The sequence below is a fragment of the Mustela erminea genome, chromosome 8, assembly GCF_009829155.1.
Source record: "Mustela erminea isolate mMusErm1 chromosome 8, mMusErm1.Pri, whole genome shotgun sequence".
Classification (NCBI taxonomy): domain Eukaryota; kingdom Metazoa; phylum Chordata; class Mammalia; order Carnivora; family Mustelidae; genus Mustela; species Mustela erminea.
In genome coordinates, this window is record NC_045621.1 from 1869789 (window position 1) to 1883595 (window position 13807).

Sequence of the window (13807 nt, forward strand, 5' to 3'; positions counted from 1 at the left end):
ATCAGGAACGCGACAAGGATGCCCACTCTCACCACTCTTGTTCAACATAGTATTAGAAGTCCTAGCAACAGCAATCAGACAACAAAGAGAAATAAAAGGTATCCAGATGGGCAAGGAAGAAGTCAAACTCTCTCTTTGCAGATGACATGATTCCTTATATGGAAGAAAACCTTTCACAATGATCATCTAATCAAAGGCCTCCCTTCTTCATGGAGCTGTCACAATGGTTTCTTATTCATTGTCCTGCTAACCAATCAATGGCGTTCTGGCTCCTTAGTGTTCACTGTTGGATCACACGTGGACCCTCCATGATCCATGTGTGGTAAAAGACCAGCACGAGCCAAAAACGTTTTCATCAAATCTCATGTATGGTAGAGTTAATCAGAAATTTAATTAACTAGTACTAAGAAAATGGCAGAGGTAGGACTGATTAATATAAGCTCAATTTGTGCGCTTATTCCCCAGGATCTCGTCACATCCCAGTTACGTTAATACTCCTCTCTACGTTATGTATGATTTGTTACCCTGTATTTAGACAGAGCAGACATTTTTTCCAATGATTGTCCTAAGTAATTACGTGTGTCAATTGTCATAGGACATTAATGACCTATTGGAGGTAACATTGATACCAAAGTAGAATTTTCAAAAGCCTCAAATACTGGTTTCATTTTATGATTTGCTTCTGAATTAGCCTTATGCAAATGACTTCTGAGAAAGTATCTCAATTACTTAAAGGGGGAAAAAATATCCAGCTTCAAAATCTATTTCCATATCATAGTAAGTCCTACTGTATCTTTTCAAAGAGTTCAGTGAAATTTCAATAAACACAGACTAGAAAATGAAGCAACAGATCAGTATATACATAGCAGGTAAAAGATTTTAATGTAGGCCCATGAAGCAGTAGATCATATTTAGGAATATTTCCACTTAAAGGTTGTTGCTGAATGGTTTGTCTCATATATTTGCTAGAAGCTTGAGGGAACCTGGGCTGACTTCAGCTTCAATGCCATAAATATGATACTCAAGCCCTAACATTATGTCACCAAAGCATTATCGTTTATATCCGCAACTTGGCAGGTTTTGTTACTTACTCGTGGGCCAAATGGTCCAGGAATGCCAGCACTACCTTGTTCACCATTTGGACCCTAAGTAGGAAAAAAGTAAAAAATGTTGCCAAAATATTTACACCTACATTTTGTCGTTCTCAGCTTTTAAAAATTGGCTGTCGTAGACTTTAGCAGCATAAAGTAATTTCTTGAAGTCATCAGCATCTCCTGTGTCTACATGAGTTGACCAATACTAAACTAGAGAGTTCTGGCACGTTTATCCTTTTGCCTTATTTCATTCCTACAAAATTATAGCTGATATATGGCAGATTATAATGGGTAAGTGGGTAATTAAATATTCAGGATACATTTTCAAATGAAACTGCGATACAAAAAGTCCAAACATTTTATGGACAAATAAATATTCGTGTCATGCTACTTGTGTATTTTCACACGGAAGGCAAACACTACTTAAAGGAGTAACTTACAGGAGGTCCAGGAAGACCTTGAAGACCAGTGAAGCCCCTGTGACCCTTTTGACCTCGGTCACCTCGGTCTCCATGATCACCTTTGTCACCTCGAGGTCCTTGGGGTCCCTAGAAATAGGGTTGTGGCATAGGTATTGCTTGGTGAGACTACAGTTTACCGCAATTTTAACTTTTACAATTGCATTTACTACACTTCTGAGTACTGTGCAGCAGTCCCCCCTTATCCATGGGGGTATGTTCTGTGACCCACAGTGGATGCCGGAACACGACACACTATGATTTTTCCTGTGCACACATACCTATGATAAAGTTAAATCAGGCACAAATTAAGAGATTAGCAATAACGAATAACAAAATAGGGCATTTACAACAATATACTATGATAAAAGTTATGCGAGTGTGGTCTCTCTCTCCAAACATCTTACTGTACTGTCCTCACGGCTCTTCTTGTGATGACGTCAGAGGATAAAATGCCCACGTGACGAGACGGAGTGAGGTGAGTGGCGTGGGCACTGTGGGGCGGCGAGAGGCTACGACCCACCTCCCGATGATAGGTCAGAAGGAGGATCATTTGCTTCTTGCTTCCTGACTGCACTCAGCCGCGGGTTACGAAACCCACACAGTGGAACGGCGGATAGGGGGAACGACTGTACGAGCCAACATAGTTATCTGAACAGACTAGACCTAGAAGCGTTTGTCTATTTTCCTCAAGGAATGGCGGTGGCCACTAAAAACACAAGATATACAATAAAGCTTTTCCTAAAGATTCAGGTTTTTTTAAATGTTTACCCTGTATTCATACTAAAATGATGTCTTTCTAAGTTTGATCTAACCTACCTGAAACATTTTCCAAAAACTATTCCACAGACTATGCTGATATAGTTATGTAAAAACATTGCTCCATACATAGATTCTTTAAAACTAAAACATGAGCTCTTATTTACTTACGTTACTTCTAGAAAAGGAATGTTAATTAAATTTGCACCTGTAGATAAGCTAACTGGATGGCACGACTGGGAGTATATTAAGGAAGTTGGCATATTTGAAAATTGTTAAGAGAGTAGATATTAAAAGTTCTCACCACAAGAAAATAAAAATGCAAGTGTGTGAGATGATGGGTGCTAATTAGACTTACTGTGGTGTCGTGATAGTCATTTCACAATATATACACACATCAACTAATTGTACTATGCACTGTAGTAATGTTATATGCCAATTACATCTCAATAAAAAATGGACAAAGTCTTGTTCAGGCAAATGGAAGAGGAATATCATCAGTAAGCCCCTCTCCTCTAAAGAAAACATAAAGAAATGCTTGTTATTCTTCTATCTGCAATATCTGCACCCAAATCCATCAATCCCGATCCTGAGAAACTAATGAAAAAAGCAATAAATAAGCATCTTCTTGTGCGATAGATGCTAAGCCTAGAGAAGAGGTAGAGATTATCAGATTAATCTGATCAGTCTCGGTGAGCTGCTTTTTTTTTTTTTTTAAGTCTTGGAAATGAGATCAATTCCAAGAATCCAGTGCTTCCTAATAAACAGACAAGAGGCATAGGGTCACCCACTATAGGGACAGCTTCAGTTGTATTTAGTTTTCCTAAAAGATAATTCAAACTCTATCAATCTGACTTTGGAGAATAAAAAATATCATCAAATAGACTGGCTCTCAGGTTAATAATTTTTTTAAAGATTTTATTTATTTATCAGAGACAGAGAGGGGGAGAGAGCGAGCACAGACAGAGTGGCAGGCAGAGGGAGAAGCAGGCTCCCTGCTGAGCAAGGAGCCCGATGTGGGACTCGATCCCAGGACGCTGGGATCATGACCTGAGCCGAAGGCAGCTGCTTAACCAACTGAGCCACCCAGGCGTCCCAATAATTTTTTTAAATTAGTTTTTGTTTGGTTCTTTCTCTTTTTTTATTTGGAAAGCCTAATTGTCAAACAGTATGGGAATCTTTTTATAATAAAAATAAGAGTAGATCTTCATACTTTTATATATTTTATATAATATATATTTAAATATTAAAATCAGCCTGAATGTTTTCATGCTCGAGAGGTTCTTTTGTTTCGGGGTGTCCTAAAATTTCATAACTGAAGATAACTAAACCAAAATGCACCTATTTAAATTATTAACTAAAATTCATTTAATCCTGAAAAATAGACCACATTGTTTTTGTAACTAGTTAGAAAATCACTCACTTGACATGCTGTATAACTACGAAATCTTCTCCAGTCAGGCTCAAATCAAAGCTGAGAATTATGATTTAATAATAGGCCATGAATTTAAATCTATAATTTTTCTTCATCAATAGAGATATTAATTTATATAATGAGTGTGAAAGGAACGTGGCCTATTAGGCTGCCCATCAGAGATGACTCATGCACGGTAAAACATCCATATAATCATCATAAACCTGGAAGCATTCGCAAATCGCAAAATGATCAGAACATAAGCAGGGTAGTCTGGCTGGAAACAAAAAATTCTTGAGTAGCTCTTTTCAAGTTTTCAAAGAGATTTCAAATCCATTTTCCTATGTAATTTTTAGAAAATCTCAAACAAGGGCACTATTGTTCCTATTATTTTGAGAGAAACCCATGACTCCAAAAGTCTTCATTGATTATTGAAAGAACCCACAGTGAGATTCAGAGGACATACCTTAAAATTATAAAAACAAATACAAACTTCTGGGTATTAATATTTTTGTCCACAGTTTGAGGAGCTTGCTAATTTTCATTTATGAGTCTTAAGTTGTGCTTCTTCGGGAGTATATATATTCTATGTGAGAAGATTTTTACTTTTAAAGAAAAACAGAGAACTTACGAGTAAGCCACGTTTTCCAGTTCGACCAGGTGGTCCTATAGGACCCCGAGAACCCTAGAAGAAATTTTCACAAAAATTGGCATATACAAAATATGCATATTCTATATAAACACAGGAATCAAAAATAGGTAAGTCAGATACTTATATGTGTTTATGTGTATCCATGTGTATACTCTTACGGCTAATGGGTTAAAACCAAGCTAATGTCCTTCGGACTAAGAGCGCGCTCACTGCGACTCCAGTGACACTACGTTCGTCAGTTTTATTAACTGACTTCGCTGAACGAAGGTCCCCTGAGCGGATTATGCTAAGACATTACTAGCTTAAATTTAACATGATGTGTTCTTACTACATTTCCTATAAATCACAACATCTTCAGATGATGACATTCAAAGCTTCAGGATTTCTGAACATCTACTAGAAATCAAATGTTTTCCGTGAACATTAAAACAGCCTGAGTCATAACTGGCTGTCAATTATTCCTTGTTCGGACTTCCTTATCAAGCATGCATGACCGCGGGCTCGCACAGCACAGTGATGTCTGCGACTGTCAGGACGGAACTGACGCTCCTTACCGGATCTCCTCTTTGTCCTGCGTCTCCTGGGGCACCCACCGGGCCAGGCGTTCCAGGGGCGCCCTGGGAACCTGGCAGACCTGCAGGTCCAGGGTCTCCACGATCACCCTGATGAGAATAACCATGGTATTACTCTTTTTGGATCTATCCTAAACCAATGGCATTCTATAGGCTCATGCTGTTCGAGGTAAGAAGATGTGCACTTTTTAAAAACCTGATTTTTATTATTCAACTTGTATTTTACTTGTATTTAGTTATTAATAAGTCAAACTGAAAAGAATAAGAATATTTCCCCCCATTTCAGATGTGTCCCCTCCCCTGTTGCCCTATGACTTCCACAGTCAAGATGACTGCAGTATGACAGTGTCATCTCCAGAATTTAGCATGTTTCTCACAGCAGTCTTCAAGCATATCTATTCACTTGGGATACACATTTTCCAAGGTGTGAAAACTGGGAAAATTTTAAGGAAACCACTTTCTAGATTTTCAGCTCCATGTGTGTTCTCTCAGGGAACTGGTCTGAAGTATCCTTCCCTACTCTTTAACAATCACTTCTCTCCCATTTTATGAAAGAAAAAGCATCATATCTCTCTGCTGTCTTATTGTCTTGCAGTGCCTCAGGGAGTGAACAGCTCTGGGCACCACACTGAGGACTTTTCCACAATGCAAGGTTCACGTGAGAATAAAGCAATGCGGTATTTGGAAAAAAGAGGCTGATCCTTATTTTATCCAGGTGACCCAACTATGTCAAGACTCTAAGTGTTGATTTTAAAAATTAGACCATGGAATACATCAGCAAAATCTTTGAAGACTACTGCGTTGTACAATGTATATTGACCAAGGGAAAAACCCAGGGGCCAAGAGAACTTGTACTACCTGGCTTTATGGTAGACAGGGAAGGGTTTATTCTAAGATTCCTCAAAACTCTTTCTTTACCTTCCTTTGAGTACTTACTAGATACTCTAAACATGTTATTTAATGCACAAACGTCCAACAGAGTAAGTATTAATCCTGTTTAAGTATTTAAAACTGAGGTTCAGAAAATTTGTTTAAGGCTGCACCACTGGTTACTTAAGGAATCAAGATTCCAGTGAAAGTCTATCTGACTTTAGAGCCCATTCTGCTACATGATGAGCTCCCAGAGTGAAGAGTCATTGTGTCATAATAGAGGTTAGCCTGGGGGACTGATTTTTCGCCTGCTGTGGACTATACATAGTCCAAGACAACTGTGTGATGACCCAAAGGGCATGGGACTTCAGAGAAATTTGAGGATATTTTCAGTTCAGCTTATGTCATGAGATTTAAAACACATTATGGGATATACAGCATATAGGAAGCCACATGGTTTATTTTCTCACGGGGCATTCACTTGAGGAGAAGAGTAGAGAAATTGAGATGGCGCCCAGCTCTATTTCTGCTTCCATGCTTTTGTGAACGAGTTGAAATTTAGACTACTTCATTTGTATCCTCATCCAAAGCCTTCGTGTTTCGCCAGATACGAAAGCGATGTGCTTTCCTACAATTAATAAGAAGTGCCATCTTACCTTGCTGTGTACTCAAATCTCACTTCACTGACAAGGTCTGGCTAAATTATGACTTTACAGAAGAAGTAGCTACTGTCAGAAAAATCAGGGCTGCCCTGGAGCAATGAAATCTTTAGTATTGCAAAGATTCCAAATTGACATGACTGCAGATTTCCCAATCAGTGAAACCGCCCTTACCCGTTCCCCGACAGCACCGTCCCGTCCTGGAGTACCATCATTACCAGCTGGACCCTATAATGAATCACGTTTGAGAAATGAGTTAACCGAGTAATGAAAAAAACTCATCCCAACTGCCAGAAAAATACAGCATGATTTCTACCTCTCTTCCATAAAGTATAAATTAGCACTTATGGAAATTTTCCTAGAAGAAAGTCTTCTGCCATCTTTTCTATTACTTGGAATTGCTTATAAAATTATTACCACGTTCTTACTTTCTTTGGCGCCAATTTTAATACAGTTTTATGGAAGACATTATATTTTCCACTTACAATCAGGGCCTATAAAGTACAACGTTCTTTCCTTGCCCTGCGCACGTCTTCCATATCCGAGCATTGAGAATGTCCGGTTATTTACTGTGGAAACTCAACCTTAAAACTATCGTGGGATTTGCTACAAATCTGGGTCCTTCAGTGTTTTGTGTGGAAATACTAAATCTGTGCTCAAGTTGGCTTCATCAGCCTCTTCACTGGTGGGCCCAGGGGAGGCAGCGCCGGTCGGAGGCCTGCGACCCCCGGTGAACCCCCCTGCAGGCACTCCGAGCAGGTGCCCTGCACTAAATCTAAATTCTTCATTTCTCTTTTTTATTTTAAAACAGGAGGGAAAAAATCCTCAAATCCTTTGAAATACATAGGCAATAATTTTATTCTTAGAATTTTGTGTTTTGTGTGTATCACTAGTGGACGGTTTTCTTCCTTTTCATGTCTGAAGCTCATGCAAACAACATCCTAACGTTTTAAAATAAAACAACTGGGTTTCGATATGAAACAGATTTTAGAATATACGCTCTTCTCTTCTTATATTACTTTTTGACTCTTTTCAGAATTTTTCGTTTGATGAAAAATTGTCCTGAAAGGTATTGTTTCAAGAAAATGTGACACTGTCTTGTGATTTACTCATGAAAGCACTGAACAGAGGAGATGCCAACCTATAACTCCTCAAATCACTTCTCAAAAATCGATTTCCTCAAATGAGACTGGGGACCATGACATGCTGACGTACTGTGTAGTGATGTTTAAGGAGAACGGCCTCTCCGTACTTTTCTCTTTGCACAAGCTTTAATCCTTGTATTAAACCTATCACCGCAAAACTTGGCGATTTTGAAAAATGTGCCATTATAGAGTGACGTAAGAAGGAACGAACATGTGGTTCCACCTTCGAAACAATTTGGCAACAACCTCAACCAACGGACATACTTGGCTGCGACCAGATGAAGTCGGTGCCAAGACGCCAACCTTACTGCCTCCTGCCATCATGCAGACAAGTCTCCGGGAAGGAAGGTGCATCAGGAACCTCACTCGGAAACTCCAGCTCAAAAGATAATTGATTTCTAAATGAAAACACTGTCCCCACGACACCCAGATTGCAAGAGGAGAGCTACTGTCCCTTGTCCCTGGAGCACTCACTTCAGGGCCAGGCTCCCCCACGGGGCCATTGGAGCCGGGGGGTCCCACAGGTCCGGGCGGACCTTTATCTCCTGGTGCACCGGTGGGTCCAACCTTCCCGGGTGTGCCCTGAAACAAGATCGTCAGCGTGTCAGCCGCGTCCGCAGAGGTGTCCGAAGCCAGTGCGCGTGAAGGCTGCGCTTATTCAAGGGCCCCTCAGTCCCTCCTTTCATCATACTCCCCAGGATCGCACAGTGTCCAGCGGCTCACGTCTTATCACATCCATCCCCATGTATCAAAGGGACTACAGAGGGTCCTTTGCCACGCGCTCAGGTGCAGATTTGGGGATCTAACCGCGCACACTGCCGTCGGTTCTGCTGCCCCAGTGGGATCCGCACCTTGTCAGGACGTGGCGCTCACACTCACTCCCGCCTCGGGCACACGTCTCGTTCCTGCAGCCACGCTCGGTTCGCATGGTCACGGGGCGGTGGGGGAGATTCTCCCTCTGGGCCCTTGGCTCACTTCCGATCACCGTAAGACCCTCCCAAGCCCCGGCTGGCGGGTGTCAGGTCTCTTCCCACAGCCCCACTCCCACGACCCGCGGTGCATCACTCCGTCCACATCCCGAACACAAACACCAGTTTCCCTCCCCCCAAGCATGCAGACTCTGAGCGGCAAAATTTAATGTCTTCGAAGCTAACAGGAAGCCAAACGCTCATCGCCCTCCGGGGAGTGTCAGGTTCTTCGCACCCTCAGGGGAAGGAGCCCACTTCCCGGCCCGACTTTCCAGCTCGGCCCACCTCCACCTCCGATACGACTGTGGCTCAAGGACTTCTCGCCTTTGATGATGAATGAAAACTTGCCCTCTGAACCGCGAGACACGGGCGCTGCGGCGAGGCCTGTGTTTTTAAGAAGAGGCGACCTACTCCCCAGAGGAGACTACCCCCTTCCCTAGCTCCGCGGGTATTTTTGATTTTTGAAGGAATGTTTAGAGTCACCCAAAATCCGTATCCTTATTTGTCTACTTCTCTGGTGCCGGGGTTAAATAAAGAGAATTTTCAAAGACTTTGCAAGATGCTTAAGTAGAGGGTTTGACATTCAAAGTCAAAGGTTTTTAAGATCGTCAGAATTTGTGTCTAAAAAAGACTTTAAATGTACTAAGAAAAAAGAAGTCTCCCTTCATAAATTATATTGCACATAATCAGCTGAAACCCGACCGACGCAGCCACTCACCGCCGGGCCGGGCAGGCCAGGCATGCCCCTCTCCCCACGCTGCCCCGGCATGCCCACAATTCCTCTCTGTCCAGTGGTTCCAGCTGGACCCGGGGGGCCATCAGGACCCTAATTTTGAGGATAAGCTACAATTAGAAATTCCCCAGTGTAAAACCATATGCAAAGACCAGTTCACAGCTTTATAGGTTTTTCAGACCAAGAAAAAAATTCTGTTTCATATAACCATACTACATATGACAAATTATAGTCGTAATTTATAGTCAAACACAGAGCCTCTAACATTGTTTAAAGGGGAAAGCAGCTCACGGAGTTCCAAGAAACCTGGAGTAATGTGCACATTGGCAGACTGAAAGAGATAACTACTCAGGCTTTTTCCCTCTTTTTAAAAGGCAAAGAAATTTTTAAAATAAAGAAAAGAAATAGTAATCTAGGTAAACATATTAGTATTTTGAGACATGTAGATTTCAAATAGAATAATGTATTTTGAAAAACTGTCTTTATACAACACATGTATTAACAAAGAATGTTGTCTTGTTCAGTTTCTGAACCCCACGCCCATTACTGTTATATTTATACTTACACATTTACTTCTTCTTCTAGAGCAGAGAATTGTAAATTTAAAACATATAAGGCCTCAGGATTTACGAAAGTTCCCAGGTTACTGTACAAACTGTTTCTTCACGGCAGTGAATACCATGGAGATCTACTGGTAACTGTCTCATCAGAGGGACGTAAACCAGGTGCCAAACTTACAGGTTGCCCGTCTTCTCCAGGGTCCCCTTTGTCTCCTGGGCCACCCGGGGGGCCAGCTGGTCCTCGATCTCCCACTCGCCCATGAGAGCCGGGGTCCCCACGAAGACCTGGGGGTCCTTCCTTCCCGGGTTCCCCTAAGGGCCCCGCAGGTCCTGGAGCTCCCTGGTATAAGATAGAAACCCAGGAGGGCAAAGTCAAAACCACATTAGAGGACCTGGTGCAATGGACCCTTGGGTCCATTTTTCCTGTTAGATAATCAGTCATTCAGTGAATTTAAACAAAATTAAACAAAACACAGCTGCAGATTCATTTCCCAGGAGGAAATCTAAATTATTTGCAGACAATTACATTCGACTCAATATCAAAAGTGTGTTGAAATTAACTCGAATTTTCAAACATCTCAGGCCTCTGCTCCATCGTGAATAGATGACCTTTCCTTCCGTCTGTCCTGATCTTACAGTGAAAGAATGACATTTACTAGACAAAGCTTCGGGGATGCTTCCCAACTGAAAGGAGCAGTTATTAGCACACAATACTGCTAGAACTTAGTACCCAAATGGAATGATTGTCAAATGCTGGGCTAAGAAGGACTCGTAAATAAGGTACTCCGAGAAACAGGACGGTTAAAGATGACCTGCTGTGACAGGACAGCAGCGGCGTGAATCATTAGGGTCAGAGTTGTTTAGATGGGCTAACAAATCACTAAGGGGTTAAATAAAAGAATAAACAGTAACTCAAATATGTATGTGTATCTGTATCATGGGTACATGTGTTTGCATGTATTTTCCTGTGTGTGTGTGCACGCATGCGTGTGTGTGTGTGATTACCCCACTACCCACGATCTGAGTCACTGAAATAACTTACAGGAGGGCCTGGAGGTCCAACTCTGCCCGCAGAACCAGGAAACCCAGTAGCACCCTAGAAATACAGTATCACATGAGCAATTTTAGAATAACTTGATTCCATGTACTTTCTGGGATCTGTTTTTTCCCACCGGGATGCTGAGTCTTTAGACTCCCTTCCTTGTTGTAAACAGTAGATTTTTCTCTTGCATGCTACGTTTTTGAGAATGGATCTGAGTTAACTGGTAGGAAGGATGCTACTTTCCCCTTGCTACTTCCCATTTACCTTGAGCACATACAGGTATGTCCAAGGCTCTCACTGGAATCACATTAATCTTGGGCATATCAGAGCCCCGTAGAGCAGTTGCCCGTTACCCCTCCCTTCTCCCATACGGAATGCATCCTTTATGTTATGGAGGAGGCAGCTGGGTCTCCAAGGTCATAAAACTAATTGCAACCCCAATCTCCATTACATGCCCTTTCCATGAGAGTTTACTTGTGCCAGTAAAAATTCGTTGTTACAGCTTCAGATTCACTTTAAAATGGCCAGAAGTGTTAGGTGTCTGCGACCAGAACTTCAAACCAACTTACAGGTGGCCCCTGAGTTCCTCGGCCACCCTTGAGTCCAGGAACACCATTAGGACCCTACATGGAAAGAAACGAACAAAAGATCACAATAGGGAAGCAACACGGGCTGAACACAAAGTCTAAACATTAAGCACGTGACTCAGGTTTTTGGTGTTTTTCTTTCCACTCACGTGAGGGCCTGGGGATCCTGCCAGACCTTGTGGCCCAGGAGAACCGGCGTCTCCCTTCTGCCCTGGCTCTCCGGGGTCCCCTTTGACTCCAGGCTGCCCGTCGGGACCCTGTAGCGATTGTTTGAATAACCAGGTGGTTATAACACTTGTAGACAAGCTACTCGACAGTAATTATTACCAACATATCACTTAACTATATATTGTTAAATGGTGCTTTGTAATCAGTATTAAAGCACAGGAGAAAAAAATGCCCTAATGAGATCTTCGAAGGCAGTCAGAAAAGAAGTTATCTCACCACATTTTTATTATACCAAATAAGTACAGAATTTGAAATAGTGCGAACTCATCCATGAAAGACTGTATGAAAGAGTGAAATACTGTACTGAAAATGAGAATATTGCCTAGAAAACTGTTAACTTTCCAGCATCTTTAGTATACCTTCAACACATAGGACAATAGTAATTAGCTAAATTGATTGTTATCCCAGAAAGAGTGTTCATTGTGAATTAGAGATACTTGAAAATCATACCTGAGGTCCGGCAAAACCAACAGCCCCAGTGGGGCCATTTTCACCACGAGAACCCTACGAGAAAGCAGAGATTACTGTAGCTCTCACACTTTACTGTAGATGGGAACAGTATTTAAAAATACACTGGGTGTTATATGCTAACAACAGGTCATGGAGCACGACATCAAAAACTAATGATGTACTGTATGGTGACTAACACAATAAAAAATTAAAAATAAAATAAAAATACAATTATATAAACTTATAGTGTTTTGAAATGTTTATATAGATGATTAAATATGTTTCTTGGGGAAGACTTTTAAGGATGATAGATAGATAAGGACCATAGAACAAAATCTCCATGGTCTGAAGTCTCTAAAAATTTCTTAACTCTTTAGTAAACGAGCGGCTTACCGAGATTTAATAGATAGCATAGAAATAACAGACTGGTAAGTTTTTGAGTTTAAAGAGAAATAAATGCTGAAAACTAAGAAGTTACAAATAGCCTGAACCAACAGGCATGGTTTTACATAAACATCAAGACAAAACGATGAGTTGTTTACCTGCTCAATCCCATTCTTAAAAAAAAAAATTAAAACACTGTCACTTACAGGATTGCCACGGGAGCCCGGAGGGCCGACTAAACCTCGAGGGCCAGGTTCACCCTGCAAAGAAGATGTTAGATGGTGATTGTCCAAAGCAGAAGTAAAACATAAGGCAGCTGGAGGGTACTGAGCGCTCTGTGCAGGGCAGACGGCGGGGGGAGCTCTGAGATGACCGGGCCCAACCGCCACATGTTTGAGAGAGAAAACGGCACGAGAAAGAGCTATCACCCACACTTCCTGATTCCGAACCCACAGAACATCAGTTTATGATATTACCTTTTCTCCAGTGGGACCTGCCGGACCCGGAGGACCCAGGGGACCTGGAAGACCCTGTCGACGGACAGAACATGGACATAGTTAAGAAGCGAATGCACCGGATTCTCCATGATTGAACAAACAATCACAAAAGATCCCATTTTGTTATAGCTTAGATGCTTTTGCAAAACATTGTCTATAATACATGGTAATAATCTGTATACTCTTAAGATCTTCCTATTTACTCTAAAACAATTTCCTGGATGTTCTCTACAACATGTTCTAATCTCTCCCGTCCACCTCAAGTCAGACCTACACAACACTGTCTTCAAACTCTAGTTCCAAATTAAACCTGCTCTTCTACGATGTTTCTATGTTTCCTGGATTTCTTCTTTTGTGTAGAATATTATATTCTTAAACTATATGAACGAAGTGCCACTCTATTTTTTTTTAAGTGAAACTGTGATAAAGCATTGACTTTTCTACATTCTCCGAAGATTACAAGGAGTGTGGCTATCTAGCTACACCGAGGTTGGGTTCTCTACGCTCAGAGCCGAGGGAGCGATCATGTCGGGGTTCGAACTGGGTCTTCTTGACATGTGGTCACACTCTTTAAACTGGACTGTAGTGGAGTCTTTTCTGGAACAAGTTTTCTTTCTGATATTTGTACATTGCCTCTTCATAGGCAGCCCAAATATTCTGTTGCCATTTAATGTTTGTATGTACTATGAAGGGAACTTAAGGAACAAAAAGGACATCTTAACTTTATATTCTTAT

General features: G+C 41.5%; 1 protein-coding gene across 1 annotated transcript in view; it reads right to left on the reverse strand.

Moving 5' to 3' along the window:
- COL5A2 (collagen type V alpha 2 chain) overlaps positions 1-13807 on the reverse strand; it is a 134928-nt gene that overhangs the window by 9096 nt on the left and 112025 nt on the right. Inside the window, exons 36-49 of the mRNA XM_032354139.1 lie at positions 13052-13105; positions 12782-12835; positions 12192-12245; positions 11663-11770; positions 11496-11549; positions 10927-10980; positions 10063-10224; positions 9310-9417; positions 8098-8205; positions 6653-6706; positions 4932-5039; positions 4357-4410; positions 1535-1642; positions 1092-1145 (exon numbers count right to left, since the gene is read on the reverse strand). Of these exons, the coding sequence (XP_032210030.1) occupies positions 1092-1145; positions 1535-1642; positions 4357-4410; positions 4932-5039; positions 6653-6706; positions 8098-8205; positions 9310-9417; positions 10063-10224; positions 10927-10980; positions 11496-11549; positions 11663-11770; positions 12192-12245; positions 12782-12835; positions 13052-13105 (1134 nt within the window). The remainder of the gene's footprint in view (positions 1-1091; positions 1146-1534; positions 1643-4356; positions 4411-4931; positions 5040-6652; positions 6707-8097; positions 8206-9309; positions 9418-10062; positions 10225-10926; positions 10981-11495; positions 11550-11662; positions 11771-12191; positions 12246-12781; positions 12836-13051; positions 13106-13807) is intronic.